Genomic DNA, 19,543 nt, shown 5'->3' on the forward strand with positions numbered 1-19,543 from the left:
TTCCAATTTCAGTCCAAATTGGAGCTGAACTTTGGTGTTTTTTTGAGCAATGAACTTAAGATACCTGAAAAAACACTGTTATTTTTGCCTTAAAAGGTGTGTCTTACTCCATTATTTGCTGTAATTCCAGACTTGGTCATTATATACAATTAAAAACATATGCACAAAATCATAGCTGGGCAGTTGAAGAGAAACTTTTTGCTGGCCATGAGGGAAAGGCCGGTATTCTGTAATTACTGAGGGTTTTTTTTTTGCCTTTGTACTGTCAAGGAAAGTGAGAAAATGATTTATTGTTGGTTTCTCCACCAGACACCCAGGCTTTAAAAGACTCATAAAAGTGGCCTCAATGATGTGAAGGACCTGTGATTTTCATAAGCATGTGCTGCATTAAAATGAGAATTTGCATTCAATTGAAACGGAAAAAAATATCATGCATAATCATGTTACATTGAAACTTTTCGCACTCATACAAATATCTGTGGAGTTTATATTTAGCAATGCGATGCCCGGTAAAAAAATTAACATTTATTATATGCTTAAAATGTAATACTGCAAAAATGGCTAAATCCTGAATTTGTGAACACTGTTCTATAATTTTTAATGTTAAAAGATTATAATTTAAGAAGCTAAGAACTTATTTCAAGCTTTACTCAAGTGATGTAGTTCTCAGAGTGGAGTGTAATGTCCCCAGGGTTCCTGTAGCATAACAAAGGGTCTGAAATTGTTTATTTACTTACAGTAGTGGAAATCATATCCTACTATTATCACATTTATATGATTGATATTTTTATTGAGTTCTTAGGCTGGTTTAACTGCTCCCTTGAACTGAATGGATTTAATCCGAACCTTAACATTTCAGAAATAATCACAACAAGGACCCAATGTCAGGGAGTAAAATATACTCTGTGGCTTTCATAAATACACAAAATACTATACATTATTATGTATAGTATTTTGTGTATTTATGAAAGCCACAGATTAAGTGGCAAAGAAATAACTCACTGAGAGGTAATGAGGAAGAACGCTTGAGAGGAACCAGACACAAAAAGAATGACACCAAATGTCCATTCATTATAGTTCCATCACTGTTGAGGTTATCGACTGTTCACTGATGGACACTTGAATGCAAAACTGTTTGTGCTAATTATAAGCCTCAAGCAACAGTAGCAGATTCTTCTTCTTTCAGCTTCTCCCATTAGTGGTCGCCACAGTGGATCATCCGTCTTCATACCCCCCTGTCCTCTACATCTGCCTCTTTCAACCCAACTACCTGCATGTCTTCCCTCACCACATCCATAAACCTCCTCCTTGGTCTTGGTCTTTCCTCCCTCCTGGTGGCTCCATCCTCAGAATTCTCCTACTGATATACCCCATGTCCCTCCTCTGCACATGTCCAAACCATCTCAATGAAACCTCCTTCACCTTGTCTCCAAAACGTCCTGCATGTGCTGTCCCTCTAATAAACTCATTTCTATTCCTGTCCATCGTCATCACTCCCAACGAAAATCTAAACATCTTCAGCTCTGCTACCTCCAGCTCCACCTCCTGTCTTTTACTCAATGCCACTGTCTCAAAACCATACAACATCGCAGGTCTCAGATTGTTTACATTAAATACAGTCCAAATCCATCTTCATGGTTTTTCAAGTTTAACCCTTTGCAGTAACTTAATGGATCTTTAAACTGTTGAAGTGAAACCATCCTCAGCAGCAGTGACTGGTGTCGAATCAAAGAGAACTTCACCCACAAGTAGGGCACTAAATGAATCAGGCGGATCCAGAAAGAAGGGGACAGGGATCACTGGTACAAAAAGATGCTGCAGAACATCCACACCCACAAAGCAAAGTTCGAAGCAAATGTCTATACTGTCTGAAATTAATGACATGGTAAAATCAAAAGCACACCAAAGGAAACCAAAACTCATCCATAAAGCTAATCTACAGACTCCAAATATGAAATATTTTAGCCCCATTTTTTTTCACAACACATCAAGCATTGCCGTAAAACTTTTTTTTTATAGGTACATAGTTAATTGTATACTCATCAGACTCTTGCTTTCCAATGCTTCTTGCTCTCCAATGCTTCTTGCTCTCCATTGCTTCTTGCTCTCCATTGCTTCTTGCTCTCCATTGCTTCATGGCATGGATTCTATAAAGTGTTCGAGACATTCTTTTGAGACGGCCAATGATTGCATCACATAATTGCTGTCAGACGTTCACATTCATGCTGTGAATCCCCTCTTAATCTATTACATCCCATGTGAATCTCCTAAGAATCTGTTGGATTCACAGCTTGTACTCGGGAGACAATGTTTAAGTGTAACGTAAAACCCATTGTTATGTTTTACACCTCACCCTGGCTGTATAAATCTGTTCTTGTTTTATTCATTTTTTTCTCTTTAACTTACATACTGTGCCAAAGTGTTTTAGTCGTCAAGACAAATGTATTATGTGTTTAAGTAAACTTGGCAATTAAACCCATTCGGATTCAATGTGGATAGAACCAGTTTAAATAACTTTACAGCATGTATTACCACAATGGAAATATCTGTTATAAGATGGCTAACTTGTTCCCATAAAGGGATTCCCCACACCAGTATACGACCACCACCATCACCAGGATGAACTTTTGACCAAAGGCTGGTTGGGTCAAAAGACTTATGCAGCCGAAGCCAAATTCTGACCTTACCATCCGCAGAAATTAATAATGAAAAATGAACCAGGCTAGGCTATGTTTTTTTATATATATATATATATATATATATATATATATATATATATATATATATATATATATATATATATATATATATATATATATATATATATATATATATATATATACAGTGAGGAAAATAAGTATTTGAACACTCTGCTATTTTGCAAGTTCTCCCACTTAGAAATCATGGAGGGGTCTGAAATTGTCATCGTAGGTGCATGTCCACTGTGAGAGACATAATCTAAAAAAAAAATCCAGAAATCACAATGTATCATTTTTTAACTATTTATTTGTATGATACATCTGCAAATAAGTATTTGAACACCTGAGAAAGTCAATGTTAATATTTGGTACAGGAGCCTTTGTTTGCATTTACAGAGGTCAAATGTTTCCTGTAGTTTTTCACCAGGTTTGCACACACTGCAGGAGGGATTTTGGCCCACTCCTCCACACAGATCTTCTCTAGATCAGTCAGGTTTCTGGCCTGTCGCTGAGAAACACGGAGTTTGAGCTCCCTCCAAAGATTCTCAATTGGGTTTAGGTCTGGAGACTGGCTAGGCCATGCCAGAACCTTGATATGCTTCTTACAGAGCCACTCCTTGGTTATCCTGGCTGTGTGCTTTGGGTCATTGTCATGTTGGAAGACCCAGCCTCGACCCATCTTCAATGCTCTAACTGAGGGAAGGAGGTTGTTCCACAAAATCTCGCAATACATGGCCCCTGTCATCCTTTCCTTAATACAGTGCAGTCGCCCTGTCCCATGTGCAGAAAATCACCCCCAAAGCATGATGCTACCACCCCCATGCTTCACAGTAGGGATGGTGTTCTTGGGATGGTACTCATTATTCTTCTTCCTTCAAACATGTTTAGTGGAATTCTGACCCAAAAGTTCTATTTTGGTCTCATCTGACTACATGACTTTCTCCCATGACTCCTCTGGATCATCCAAATGGTCATTGGCAAACTTAAGACGTGCCTGGACATGTGCTGGTTTAAGCAGGGGAACCTTCCGTGCCATGCATGATTTCAAACCATGACGTCTTAGTGTATTACCAACAGTAACCTTGGAAACGGTGGTCCCAGCTCTTTTCAGGCCGTTGCCAGCTCCTCCCGTGTAGTTCTGGGCTGATTTCTCACCTTCCTTAGGATCATTGAGACCCCATGAGGTGAGATCTTGCATGGAGCCCCAGTCCGAGGGAGATTGACAGTCATGTTTAGCTTCTTCTATTTTCTAATGATTGCTTCAACAGTGGACCTTTTTTCACTAAGCTGCTTGGCAATTTCCCCGTAGCCCTTTCCAGTCTTGTGGAGGTGTACAATTTTGTCTCTAGTGTCTTTGGACAGCTCTTTGGTCTTGGCCATGTTAGTAGTTGGATTCTTACTGATTGTATGGGGTGGACAGGTGTCTTTATGCAGCTAACGACCTCAAACAGGTGCATCTAATTTAGGATAATAAATGTAGTGGAGGTGGACATTTTAAAGGCAGACTAACAGGTCTTTGAGGGTCAGAATTCTAGCTGATAGACAGGTGTTCAAATACTTATTTGCAGCTGTTTCATACAAATAAATAGTTTAAAAATCATATATTGTGATTTCTGGGTTTTTTTTTTAGATTTTGTCTCTCACAGTGGAAATGCACCTATGATGACCCCTCCATGATTTCTAAATGGGAGAACTTGCAAAATAGCAGGGTGTTCAAATACTTATTTTCCTCACTGTATATATATATATATATATATATATATTTATATATATATATATATATATATATATATATATATATATATATATATATATATATATATATATATATATATATATATATATATATATATAAAAGCAGGATGGTTTTGGTAAACCTGTGCTCATTGTAGCCTCAGAATGCTGTTCTTGGCTGACTTGGACTGAAACCTAATGTGGGCTTGTGCTGTTGTAGCCCATCAAAGATTTACGTATTAACACCGTCTGAGATATTTTTCCAGCTCACCATGCTTGTCAAAAGAGGCTCTTTGAGTTACCTCCAGTGACCTCTCATTTCAACATGGTGTTTTTATTATTCACAAGTTGTGTGTTGTGCATTCTGAATTGCATTTCCGCTCAACGCGATTGTAAAGAGTGGATATATGTGTTACTATCGCACTTTAAACCAGTCTCACTTTTCTCCTCCAACTTCTACCAAGTAGGAATTTCCACATTCACCGGGTGAGCATGTAGTATTTTACCTTTACATGAAATATAGGAATAAAGTAAAACAATATTAAAACCCCATCTTGAAAGTTATTAATGTTTCTTTACAACAGACACATTCACATAGTTGTGAGAAATCTGCTGTAAAGTCATCATACCTTATTAAAATGTAGTCAACGCTTTCCTTAAGCGTTGGTGGTCTATTTACATTTACATTTACATTTGTGGCATTTAGCAGACGCCCTTATCCAGAGCGACGTACAAAAGTGCTTTAAATCTCCAGTAATGAATAAATCTACACTGGTACACAAGATTACAAACTTAATATAAATATAACTCGAATTCTACAAACTTGGAAAGTGCTAATTTAAGTATTTCAGGAAGAGGTAGGTCTTCAGTCGTCGTTTGAAGATAATCAGGGACTCTGCTGTACGGACATCTAGGGGAAGTTTATTCCACCACCTCGGTGCCAGAACAGAGAAGAGCCTTGAAGTGTACTTACCTCTCATTCTGAGAGAAGGTGGTACCAGTCGAGCAGTGCTGGAGGATCTCAGACAGCGTGGTGCAGTGCGAGATGTGATGAGGTCTCTGAGGTAAGAAGGTGCTGGTCCATTTTTGGCCTTGTAGGCAAGCATCAGTGTTTTGTATCTGATACGTGCAGCTACTGGAAGCCAGTGAAGGGAGCGCAGCAGTGGGGTGGTGTGGGAGAACTTGGGCTAATTGAACACAAGTCGTGCAGCTGCGTTTTGGATCATTTGCAGTGGACGAATAGCGTTTAGGGGAAGACCTGCCAGTAGAGAGTTGCAGTAGTCGAGTCTTGAAATGACAAGAGACTGAACAAGCACCTGGGCAGCCTGTGTGGACAGAAATGGTCGAATCCTTCGGATGTTATAGAGAAGAAATCGACAAGAACGAGCAACAAATTTGCATGAAACCTGTTATGAAGCATCAGTCCAGTACTTTCCAGTATATTTATTTATAAAGTGCATGTGTCTGCCAGATGAATGAATTTAATTTATTACCAGAGTTGAGTTTATAACCATTAATGCTTTTGGTTGTTATAACATGATCTGAACGCATATCAAAGCAAATACTACAGTGCTCATGAATGTGTTAAATACATTATATAAACAACATTTTTCCAGCTATTTGTAGTTTTTCGCTGTTACCAAAACATTGGAGGCACACAATTGTATATGATGTCTTTGGATAGCATTACATTTTCCCTGCACTTGCACTAATAGACCCAAACCCAGACCCAATATCTGGCTTTTTCTCTATTGAATATCTTTGGGATGAATTGGAATGATGACTTCACCCCAGGCCTCCACACCCTACATCATTACCTGATTTAATATTGCCCTTTTGGCTGACATTTCCACAACTATACTCCAAAATCAAAAGCACTATACAAATAAATTTGCATTGATTTGAACCTCATATGGTTGAAAAAGTCTGGTGTTCCAAAACTTTTGTCTATATCATATGAGTCAGTATATATATTACTGTAAGTCAGACTCTTGTACAACAGTTTTCAATCATTTTGAACTAATAAACTTTGTATATTAATTTTCTTTATGCTATAAACACTTTTACGTAGTAGGAAATCCTAGAGTTCACCCTCAAATGCTCGAATGTGCGTTCCAGATGTTCCGTAATAGCTAATAACCATCAATACATTCCTAAGTCTTTTTTAAATCAGACAGTATGTTGCCTCATTTGTCCGAGCCAAATGAAATTTGTTCCTTTTCTGTTGTGTAAGCTGATATAAATATGAAATGATGTTGAAGTTGGGGAATGAGCGCTGGGAGGAACATGTTGCTCATTTTTTTCTTTTTGTAGAAGAAAGCAATGGAAAATGGTCAGAGCGGTTGTTTTGTCTGCCTCCTGCTCCATGTGTGTGTTCAACTTTGAAGTGAGCGGAATATCCCAACAGGTTTTCATTGCACTTGATTTGACACAGTTTCCTGAGCGATTATTTGCTGTTGTTTGATTGAAGGAAATGAGAATTGAGACATTGCCGCTCATCATGGGGCGATTAGTCTCGCGCTATACACAGCTGGAACAAAGCAAGAAACAAGCCGGCTCCAGATCCCCATCGTCTTCTGACTGTCGCTTTAATAAAGATACACTGGTGTGGGATGATGTAGGAGTCTGTGCTTAGTCTGTGTGTGAACTGTAAAAGATCAGTGCAGTATGCTTGAGCCACAAAGTATATACAGTATTTGTTTATTGGCTGTAAGTTAGTTCCTCAAAATTGTTTATCCCTGATGAGTGAGCCAGTGGCGACTATAGCAAAGAAAAACTGCCTGAGATGGTATAAGGAACAAACCTTGAGAGGAACCAGATTTGAAAGGGAAGTGTAATATTAGCGTTCTTGAGTTGCTCAGCAGCTTTGTGGATCTTTAGGCTGTAGGTGCAGAACATCAGAGTGGTCTCCATTGAGAAGGACTCCATCCAGAGGTAGAAGGTTTGGATGAACCAGGCAGATCCGAAGAGAAGAAAGGACAGGAACACTGGTCACTGGAACCTCAGGAGCATGTTTGAGAGAGAGAGAGAGAGAGAGAGAGAGAGAGAGAGAGAGAGAGAGAGAGAGAGAGAGAGAGATGACAGGAAGAGGGTATATAAAGATTGTTAAGCAGTTAGAAGCACTCAATTGTATAGGACATTTTTGAATGTAGTAGCATTAACTTTTCCCTTCACTTGAACTAGGAGACCCAAACGTGTTCCAGCATGACAGGGCCCATGTGAACAAAGCAAACTCCATGAAGATGTTTTATAGGCAGTATAGATGCACTTTTAGTTATATATTTCTCATGCCAAACTTATATATTGTTAATATCTTGGGAAATAATAATAATTGATACATGTACAATAACTTGGATGACTGCATTTATCAGACACCCATATCCAAACAGACATTTATCTTATTCATACAACTGAGCAGCTATGGGGTTAAGGGCCTTGCTCAGGGGCCCAGAAGATGCAGACTGATTTGATTGTGATTTGAACTCATGACCTTTGGATCCAAAGCCTAATGACTTAACCACTAAGCTACCACCTCCCCAGCATTGGATAACTAGCATTGTAGTCATATTTCATTTGTTTGTACCATCTGGTTCACTTCTGCTACACATTTAATTTCAATTAATATATAAATTAATGCATACTTTTTTTTCTTTTTTTTTTTTTTTTTTTTACATTTTTTATATTTTATTTTACTTCAATTTTTACCTTCATTTTACTGTGAGCAACTGCAACCCATCAATTTCTCTGTGTGATCAATAAAGGCTACATCTACAATAATCCAATTGCAAATGTAAGACGTCCTGCCGTTTATTTACATTGACTAAATGAGTAAAATGAATAAATGACAATGGCAATGACTAAAAATCATTTTCGAAAGCCTCCGCTTTCACAGTTCAAACTGCGACGTGAAAACAGCATTTCCAAATTTTTACGTTTGAAGATAATTTTCAATAAGCAATTTTTTTCTTGACTGAAAACGCCGCCCCAGTGTGGACGGAAGGATAAAATAGCGAGAAAGAACTGCGTTTTCAAACGAAAAGAAATCATTCATTCATTCATTCATTCATTTTCTCCCGCTTACCTGTAATTCGGGTCGCGGGGGCAGCAGTCTAAGCAGGCCCCTGCCTTTGACTGCTACCCAATCCTCACAGCACCTTCCCATACGGTCCCTCCTGCAGGTGATGAGCCCACGGGAAGGCGGCCCCACGTCACTCCGACGTCACGGACCTTGATATTTCCCTCGTAAGGGACCCCCAGAGCATAGAGGTTTAAGGGCCTTGCTCAAGGGCCCAAGAGAGGCAGCTTGGCGATACCGGGGCTTGAACCCCAGACCTTCCGATCTGCAACCCAGCGCCTTAACCGCTGGAGCCACCACTCCCCCCCGAAAAGTAATCAGATTCTGATTAATGCGGTTTCAAGATTTCGAAGTTTGAATTGAAAGATCTTGAGTGACCTCTGACCTCAAACCTACTGAACACCTTTGAGTTGAATTGGAACACTGACTGCACCCCAGACCTCCACACCTTACCTACACTACCTGACTTTACTAACACCCTTGTAGATGAATGAGCTCAAATCAGTATTCCTAACACCACTAACTTAGTATGTCTCAACACCGCAGGTTTATATGTTTAATGAGCTCATAAATAATAAATTGCCAACTCAAAGTATATCTCAATCTTAATCCACTTCAAGAACTTCAATCTCTCCAAAACACACACTGTAATGTTGGTGTAGTCCAAAACACATTATTGGAAAGAAAGAAAGAAAAACACTAAACACAGCGACTTACGTATTACGTATTCAAATAATTGAAATGTCTTGTTTCTGTAAGAGTGAAATCCCACTGTGGTACAGAGGAGCCTACATAAAGTGCTTGTAATGTTCTTATGAAGTGATTGATTTGTTTAGTTTTCACCATGAGTAAATACTTTCGTTTTTTTTTTTTTTTTTTTACGATGCTCCAAAGTGGCGCGGAAATTTTACAGAATCCAAAAGTTGCACGTTACATATTTGTTGCACTTCAAAAAACGTCCATCTGAGAGTCACAGCGGGAGGCGTGCTTTACAGCGGACACAATTAAAGCCCGGTTCCTTGGTCAGAGGGGAATTATATAGAGAGCGCCAGCACTGCTGGTGGTTTTTAATGTTAAAAGCTTTTGGAATAAGCATTCTGCCTGTCCTTCTGCTCAGTCAGCCAGACACACAAACACCCCGTCTGCAGTCTGCACTGAGTTTTATAGATGTATCAGGCCTGTAAATGTAAACCCAGTCATGAAAAATGGCGGCTGGGTCCTCCATGGGGGGAAGATAAGAACAAAAAAATACACACAGGTCGCTTATTTTTTTGACAAGAGATGACTGTACAGAGCAATAAATGTTGGTTTGGAGAACATTGAATAAAGATCATTCACAGTAAATGCATTGTAACCTGGACGATTTGGCCTTTCAAAGCATTTCAATGAGAGGAAAGAGATATATCACTATAATTTACATCTCGTTCTGAAGCGTATGGCCGGGTGGTGAAACTCAGTGATTTTCATACTTGGCAGATTTATTTTGTAAAAATAAATTCATTTGCAGGTTAGATTATAAAGCCTCTTACTACTTATGCAGATTATTTTCTTTTAATGATAATGCATTTACATTTATGGCATTTTACAGATGATCTTATTCACAGTAACTTACAAGTATTAATTTATACAATTGAGCAGTTTAGGGTCAAGGGACTTGCACAGGGACAGCAGTGGCTGATTGGTGGTGCTGGGATTTAAATTCATGGCCTTCCAATCAACATCTGCACCACTGAGCTGCCACTTCAGCATCATTATTATTATTATGATGATGCTGAGCTACCACTTCAGCATAATAATAATAATAATAATAATAATAATAATAATAATAATAATAATAATAATAAAAGCTACAAAGGCCAATATATGCCTTTTTGTAACCAGTCTTTGTAAAAAAAAAAAAAAATTATAATATATATATATATATATATATATATATATATATATATATATATATATATATATATATATATATATATATATATATATATATATATATATATATACTTTTTTAATGTATGCTTATGTTAAGGCTAGAAATATATATATATATATATATATATATATATATATATATATATATATATATATATATATATATATATATATATATATATCTCTATCTCACATAATATATATATAAATATATCTACACACATTTAGATATTATGAGCTGTGTATATGTCTAGCTTTGACATCAATAAATATTTAAATATAAAAAATGTAAACATTGTTGTCAAGCTAAATAAACTAAACAAATGTTTATGTTAAAAGAGATTCCAAATTTTAATATTTATGGTAATTATCACAAAGTTTTTTTTTATTACTAGCTATGACAATATTATTATTATTATTAATATTAGTAGTAGTAGCAGTAATATTGTTGCTATTGTTGCTATTTATTATTAGGGGAAAAATTGTCGGTGTCAATCAGCTTATTTCAAGATAATTCAAGAGCCAGGTTTTGTAATACAAAATACATTCTTTAATCAGTCAAACATAAACGTACACTGGAAGGAAATGGAAGCAAAAGGGCACCAAGTTTCAATGTAATCTTTTTTTTTTTTTTTTTTTTCAGAAAGTTTATTGTTGTAAATGTACAATGACTCATTCGAAAGCATTTTAAAAACAAAACATTTCAAAGCGTTCTAAAAAATAATTTAATAGTGATAATTCTCTATGGAGATCTTTTAATATATCTTAAATTCGACTGTGTAGCACAAACGTGAAGATGTAAAAAATAGGTTTATATGTGGCTTGAACGTAGGCAAAGTCGCCTACAAAAGGACCTTCCTTTCAATTCCACAACGGCTGCTTTTCATCAAGGCTCCATACCTAACATACGTTCAGCCTCTGTACTTCCCATCATCATATGTACACGATATACAATTGCTTTTAAATACATTTCATTTCCGTTTCTTGCTATTTACAATAAGAGCTTATTACTTCTTTATTAACTGATAGGAAAATACAATAAAAAAAAGTCACAAAATAGACCATTTGTAATGATATCGAATATTATAGGCTACATTTATTTAAACCTAAATTCACAATCATAAGGCACTCCTGTGAATCTACAGATTTTTCTCAAATGAACCGTCTCAAGCTGTAAACAAGTCTTTTTTCCAATTTGAATCTTTCCTACACAAAACTGAAAAGCACTGATGAAGTATGAATAATAAAGACAGTTCATGTTCATGTTCTGCACTGTATAGAGTACATCCGCCATTTAAAGTCTAAGATCTGTAATCTGAACCCGAGCCTGCACTCGCTTGTATGTTCTGGATCCATATTCGGTAGGTGTTGTCATGAATCGATGTTTCGAGCGTTCGTGCTCTTTTCATGGCAACGGATATTTGCCCGAGTGAAAACAGACTAAGCTCATAGGATCCTGCCTCGTACAAATAGGCAACATCTGTAAAACAAACAGCGGCGCCTAATTTGTGGATTTCTGATGCATATTTTAGCTGTTATTTAACAACAAAAAAAGGTTTTTCAGAGAATTAGGCTTTGTTTCGCAGAGCACTTTCCCCTGCAGTAGGCCATATGCTCAATTTGCACTTTAGTTAAAACCATACTCATGGACTTTGAGAACATGTTAACTGTAACCCATGCCACTGTTCACTAATGGCTGTATTCAGAGTTGAGTTAAGCACGTGCGGTGAGAATCTAATCCAAAAAATTGGGCGTTCAGGACAAGATTTCGAACTTGAAAACAATTAAGTAACCGTGTAAAAAAAACAATAATAAAAGATCATTTTGAACTAATTTTCGTGCACGATATAAGATCCACCTGGAGCATTGTGTATTTTATCCAGCACGATTTTCTGACATTTTGATGTAGCTTCAGTATGTCATGCTGGAATGTGTGCTTTGGGCTGTAAATACTAACAAAAAATTACTTCGTGCAATTATGAGGCAATTGCTAATGACAGAAAATTTTCAGTTATAGTTTTATCCCTTTAAAGTCAATAAAAAGTCTATATTTGTTCATTAAAACTTATGAGTAAATCATGAACTTATCCTCCAAACAATGGACGAATTTCCTGTACAGTGGAGCACATCGAATTAACAAAAAATATCTGAGTCTGAGTCCACTACCAATCTCACACTCAAATCCTGGCAGAGGTGTTATAAATCGAGGATCATGCCATTTTTGGTAATACGGGGTGCTCAATGTCTGATTTCACATAGAACTATCAGTTTTCTCCCTATAAGTTAATATACAGCTGATATAAAGCTGTTAATAAAAATGTAAAAACATGGAAACTTGTAACAAATATGTTTTATGTGCATGAATAAATCCATCCACCCCTGTGACATATTTAAGTTTAACTTTCCATGATCCATGTCTGACACAAATGTAATATTTAAATATTAAATAAAATATTAAAATTCAAATTTAAATATTTAATGATGTCTGGGAGATTTTGTAAAGATTCACTTTGTTCTTATTTATTTATGTAATTTAATTTTTTATGTTTTAAAAAATGTTTCAGTGGAACTTCACAATTCTGATTCTGACTATGTACATCCTTCGTCTGGGAGTGACGAGGATGGACGTGATGATGGACGATGGACGAAATGACGAATTATTAGAGGAACAGCACATGTAGGACGTTTTAGGGACAAAGTGAGAGAAGCCCGATTGAGATGGTTTGGACATGTGCAGAGGAGGGACATGGGGTATATCGGTAGGAGAATGCTGAGGATGGCGCCACCAGGAAGGGGGAAAAGAGGAAGACCAAAGAGGAGGTTCATGGATGTGGTGAGGGAAGACATGAAGGTAGTTGGGTTGAAAGAGGCAGATGTAGAGGACAGGGGGGTATGGGGACGGATGATCCACTGTGGCGACCGAAAAGAAGGTATAAGTGTACAAATTTCCTCTGAATAAATATCGATGGAATTTGTGGACTCCCCAACACTGAATACAGCCCTAAACCAGTAAAACAGCACTGAAGCATGGTACGGTACCCTTCTGCAAAAATGCGAGAAATGACAAGACTAAGCGACTGTTCGCACATTTTTTTGTTAGTTTTTTGACAATATAAAAAAAAAACGAGTGCTTATAAAAAGTAATAAGCTTGAAATGAGATGTGGTAGACCTAACAAACATGAACATGTGGTTATATACTCGAGTGTATAACAGAACGATTATGTTTTGCACAGAATCCATGGCATATAGTGGTTATTTCTGATAGATTCCCCTGAAGCCTGGCAGAATGTGGATGAAATCTATGTGCGTCTCCTTGCTGGAAAACTCAGTCTTTTTTTTTTTTTGCTGTCGAGCCTAACTTTCTACGGACAGCAACATTATTTCATTATCTCATTACCTGTTGTTAAGGCTATGGCTTTCGAATAAATCTCTTCAAAGCATGTTCAGCAAAAAAAAAGAAACCAAAAAAAATAAGTCATGAAAAGACGCTTGGTATAAAAAAAGAACCCAAAGCTGGATCTGATCATGAACCTCGATCTTCGCTAGTGAACCTCAATCATCCAGTACAAGCCCACAAACACATGTGCACACAAACACATTACATGTACATACACACAAACACACATACAGAATCACACACACTGGCCCAGATGAATCTCTGTCTCACGTAACCTCCACTCATTTATCCATGATTTCCCCTTCACATATTTCTGAGTCCTGGGAAGAGGAAGTCCTCTTCACCTCGCTCTCTGGAGGGAACGAGGGCCTTCCGGTGCAGTTCCCTCGTTCGCCACCGCTCCCGCTGTCCTCTCAGGTCCGCTGGCACACATGCAGTCTGGACTTGGAGTAGGACGTGGCGTCTTTCCACACTTTGCACACCAGGCCTTTGGCACAGTCACAGCGCTGAAAGATCTCCAAGTTGTGCGAGCCTTTCTTGCGTTGTTTGGTGCACACTTCGCCTTGGCGCAGAACCGGCTTGCAGATCTTGGTCCAGAAGTGGCGGGCACAGCAGTAACCTTCTGAACAGTCGGAAGAACGCAGGCAAGGGTCGCCCTCATGACCTACATAGAACGAATTAGAACATAGAAAATTATTATTTTTTATGTATTTGGCTTGAAAGTGGTTTATTTTGCCAAATCTATAATTTCTCTAGATAAAATGCCTTCTACATTAATTGACCTGCTTGTTTAAATGAAAAGGCTCCTTTGGGGTTCCTTGGAGGTTCTTCAGGTGGTTAATGGATCTTTTTTTTTGTTTGTTTCAAAGAGCTGCCGATTGACCATCAACCCCATGCACTGGTACATAAAACCTTTACAACTCAAAGTATCCCTCAAGCTTCTAAATGGAAGTTTTCTAAGAGTCTGGGAAATCTAACTAACTTATTATTGTTCTTACATGGTTCCTTAATAGATTGAAACCTTCTATTTTTCCATTATAGTAGAAATAGAAAACCAAAAGTAACTTACTGGAAGATATTTTGTACATTTAATGTCCTATGCTTCTTCAGAATACTTTCTTTGGGACCGAAACCAACAACCCACTGTTATAATAAAGACAGTAACTACTAACCCACATTTCTAATCAAGACACAGAGTGTTTACTGTTCTAGATGAAACCTTTTTGTCTATAAAAACGATAATCTAATTAAATATAATAATTTTAGCTTTACTACAGAGCGTCAAGTTTAAATAAAACCCATCAGTCCTTTAAAACCAATTTCAAGTATAGGCATAGTGAAGGCAATGAGTATTTGTTACAACACAAGTTCTTCAAACACCTTTACAAGAATCTAAACTAATTTCATGTGTTTTGTTTCTGTACTTTGCTTGCACTCTTGAGAAACAACGGTTCTTCAATGGTACTTTGGATGGACAATGGTTCTAAAAGGTTTCCTCTTGATCTTAGGCAATAATGCTACCTGTAAATAATGAAATGGTAAAGAAATTGGTGGTATTCTCGGATGATTCAATGGTTTAAACTTCCTTTAGAGTGCAAATGTCTCCACAACCCTCTGTTGTAGGGTTTTACAGTACCTGAAACTCAACTCATAGACTCCCTCGGGGAACTAGGTGAAACCCTTTTCTAAGCTTGCAAGACAACCTAATGATATGACTTTTTTTGTAATGCCTTTACTTACTGGTGCTTTGGGGGATTTGTGGATAGTTTATGTAGTTTAATGTAGAAACTTTCTATCCAAAGAACATTTGAGGAGCAATTTCCCCACTAAGTGTGTAGATATAAAACATATAGCACTGAATGAACCTTTCTAAATTATTAGGAAGGTTTTAACATGTGGGTTGTCATTCATTCATTCATTTTCTCCCGCTTATCCGTAATTCGGGTCGCGGGGGCAGCAGTCTAAGCAGGCCCCCGCCTTCGACTGCTGCCCAATCCTCACAGCACCGTCCCTTACGGTCCCTCCTGCAGGTGGTGAGCCCACGGGAAGCATGTGGGTTGTTTAGATTGGAAAGACTCAAAGCAGAGCCTGTGTGGGAAGATTCTGATTTTCTAGTGGTACGAGTAGTCAGAGGTGGTGGAAAATTGGTACAAGCTGAAAACTTAAGAAAGGTTGGATCGTAAAGCTTGCATAATTGTATCTTAAGAGCCCATGCCGAACCTCAGAGGGAACATTTACATGGTTCGAACTTCAGGGAACAGACACTGCATATTCCATGGGTAATAAAGTTCAACACATGGATTACATGGCACACCACGATTGCATGGGATTATTGCATTATCCAAACGAAATTACCGTATTTGCGGAGCCTGCAGGTATCATACGGCCCCGTAGCAAATCGGTGTGTTTGCCGTAATAACCCCACTGTAAGCAATCAAGCAATTCAGCTAAGGAAGTAACTGCAAATCCAAATTGTCCAGAGGGAACGGAGGGAAACAAGACCATTACATTGTTTTGGCTTCCTTCTACAGGAGTTTAAACACATCCAGAGCTCTGGTTGTTACACTTAATTTTAAATTGCCTTAGAACGTCTGTATGTAAATAAAAAGATACGGCGCCTCGTAGGGACGCAGCGAACGACTTCCTGATTTGTTAATGGCTTCATCTGGGCTGTGTGGCAGGTGATGTAGATGAATTTTTCAGCCAAATAATTAGCATAGAAAATATATGTATTTATTTTTATTACGAAATCGTGAGATTTTTGCACAATATTTAGACCTAGCGATTAAACACGCAATCCACCAGGGCCAGAATAAAACCATGCTGTGGAACATCACGTTATGTGCTGTTGGCTTGACCATACATTTTACAACACATCCCATGAAATAAAAATATTTATCCTAAATACATGAATTTACATAAATAATGCTAAAGAAAAAGCCAGCTATAGAAGCTGGTCTTCTGCAAGAAAGCTATTCAGCAGGACCTAATAATAAATAGAGCAGTATTTATTAGCTTAATAGTAAGCATTGAGGTTATTTTAATATCAGTAGCGTATTTGTTAACACTTTTTTCAATACTTTTACGAACGGCACACAATTATGCTTTTGTATTCACAGTCTGGCGCTCCCTCTACACAAACACAATCAATGACACGAGGTCAGCAAGTGCTAACTACACAGAAATATGCAGAACTCTCCAAACCTGTTTTTAAACTCCACTGACATAAAAATATAATAATAATTAGGTGAATTTTCCAACCTTTGAGGGAGACCTTGGTCTGGACTTTCCCATTCTTTTTCCAGCCTTTGTCTTTGCTTAGCTTTTTTTGCTCCTTCGGTGAGATGTGATGAGTCATGAGGTTCTCGGGGAACGCGACGCAGATAACTAAACACGGGAAGAGAAAAAGAAAAACGTGGTTCGAATAAATATAAATTGTACAGTAATTGATGATAATCACCATCATCATTATTATCATGACCACGGATCATGAAGGAGTTTGATAATAAATTAGACCAATCTTCGTAACAGTAAAATAGATTCTTTCGCTGCTGCATATAAAGAATGCATGTATTATTATAACGAAAAAAAATTCTTATTTCATCAGTTGATGATAACAATGTTGAGAACATCTAAAGCCATGTTGATTGGGCGACATGCCCTGCAAATGGTAGTGCTTTACCACCTCCTAACCTCATATTAGTCAAATTCAATTGCCTCAAAATATTTCAACGGATCTACTACGGTGTGTGTGTGTGTGTGTGTGTGTGTGTGTGTGTGTGTGTGTGTGTGTGTGTGTGTGTGTGTGTGTGTGTGTGTGTGAGAAAGAGGAATGTTTAACACATATATTCAGTACCACACTTGCAACTTTACTCCAACAAAACCTTATGAAAAAAGATTTATTTCTCATAAAATAAACATAAACCAAATCTAAAATTATTACCATTATCCTTTATAATTATCCATTTTTAAACATGGTGACATTCTAGGCATGGGTCAAACTTTCTAGAAATCATCTTAAAAATCCTAATGATCTCATATTTGCATTGTACTGGTTTATTAAAATCTTGTAATAGGAAATTCAACATACATTTGTCTGTATTCAAGACTTTAAACTTATATATAACTAAACTGTCGTCCTGTCATATACAGTACATGAACACAAGTTTGTGGACACCTAAAAATATGATTGTGTGCTTCTTTTTTGATCATCCCATTCCACATTTAGTTCCTATTTGCTGTTATAATAACCTTCACTCTTCTGGCAAGATGTTCCACTAGATTTTGTGGAGATTAATGAGATTTCATTCATCCAGAAGGGTGATAGTGAAGGCAGGTACTGATGTAGGTGAGGTGAGGAGGCCTGGGGGGGTTTAGTCAGTGTTCCAGTTCATTAGTGTTAAGGTCAGAGCTCTATAGCAGGCCAAGTAAAATCCCATGTAAGGCATAAAGCAGGAATTGTGCACAGGGGCATTGTCATGCTGGGACAGGCTTTGGGTCTAATATTTCAAGTGAGGGCAAAATTTAATGCTGCCACTCTAACTTTGAGAAAAACAATTTAGAGAAGAAGCACATATAAAAGCACAAGTGGAAAAGTAAGGTGTTTGGATGTGTTTGTCTATCTATCTATCTATCTATCTATCTATCTATCTATCTATCTATCTATCTATCTATCTATCTGTCTGTCTGTCTGTCTGTCTGTCTGTCTGTCTGTCTGTCTGTCTGTCTGTCTGTCTGTCTGTCTGTCTGTCTGTCTGTCTGTCTGTCTATCTAAATATATATATACATATACATATACATATATATATATATAAACACTACAGTTTCTGATTTGGGCCAGAAAAACAACACCCGACAGGCCACGCCCACACACAGCAACGTTAGCAAGACACAACAAGCAACATGACTTGACTTGTCACATGTGAATTCAGAGTCACCTACAAACACACTGTGTGCACATACAACTGTCAACACTCGGAGGACCTACAATTCAGTAATAGACAGCATGCAAAAGAAAGTGGAGCAGGACGAAGTGCTCTATAACACGTACAGTTGCTGCAGCGGTTCCCGGGGCAGCACATGGCATCTCTGTGGCATCGCTTCTTCCTCCGGCGGCAGGTGACGCATCGCGACGGGCCGTGCTGAGAGCTGTGACAGTAATTACTGACCGCACAGTCCTTATCACTGCTGCACTGCTTCTCACTGCTGTACAGCTGCAGACAGAGAGACCACACATCAGATTGAAATACTCTCATCATTAAAGATTTAAACGGAAGGAACGTTTTGGGAACACACAATTTTATACACCTTTTTTTTATATTTGAAAACAGTAAACAGTTCGTTCCTTCTTGACCGTGTGCCACTAATGGAATGTTTGCCTTTGATTTTAATCAGTTCGACTCATACAGTGTTTTAGAGAGAATTCACAGCTGGTCTATGTGATTATGCAGAACCTATAGAACCGATTCACGATATTAGCATTTCACAGCGCAGGGATTGACTAGTGAGTCGAAATGGTGTGAAATTTCATACCCGGGTGCGGTTTCTCTTAGAAACGCCAAAAACCGAATTTCCAGACGTTTTGGCGTAACATGAAGAAAAGCACTTCTAATTCTAAGCAGACGTTCTAAAATAAATATTTTCACCTGAGTCAAATCTAGGACGCCGGCTCTCTGATGCTCGGCGTATTGGGATGGTTAAATGTT

The 19,543-nt window shown here is 37.8% G+C and overlaps 1 protein-coding gene across 1 annotated transcript in view; it reads right to left on the reverse strand.

Moving 5' to 3' along the window:
• Positions 1 to 13,706: 13,706 nt before the first annotated feature.
• dkk2 (dickkopf WNT signaling pathway inhibitor 2) overlaps positions 13,707 to 19,543 on the reverse strand; it is a 14,197-nt gene continuing 8,360 nt past the window's right edge. The window contains exons 2-4 of the mRNA XM_083539610.1: positions 18,889 to 19,051; positions 17,100 to 17,225; positions 13,707 to 14,502 (exon numbers count right to left, since the gene is read on the reverse strand). Coding sequence (XP_083395736.1) covers positions 14,252 to 14,502; positions 17,100 to 17,225; positions 18,889 to 19,051 — 540 coding nt within the window. The 3' untranslated portion in view covers positions 13,707 to 14,251. The remainder of the gene's footprint in view (positions 14,503 to 17,099; positions 17,226 to 18,888; positions 19,052 to 19,543) is intronic.

This window comes from Silurus aristotelis, assembly GCF_946808225.1.
Source record: "Silurus aristotelis genome assembly, chromosome: 4".
Lineage (NCBI taxonomy): Eukaryota > Metazoa > Chordata > Actinopteri > Siluriformes > Siluridae > Silurus > Silurus aristotelis.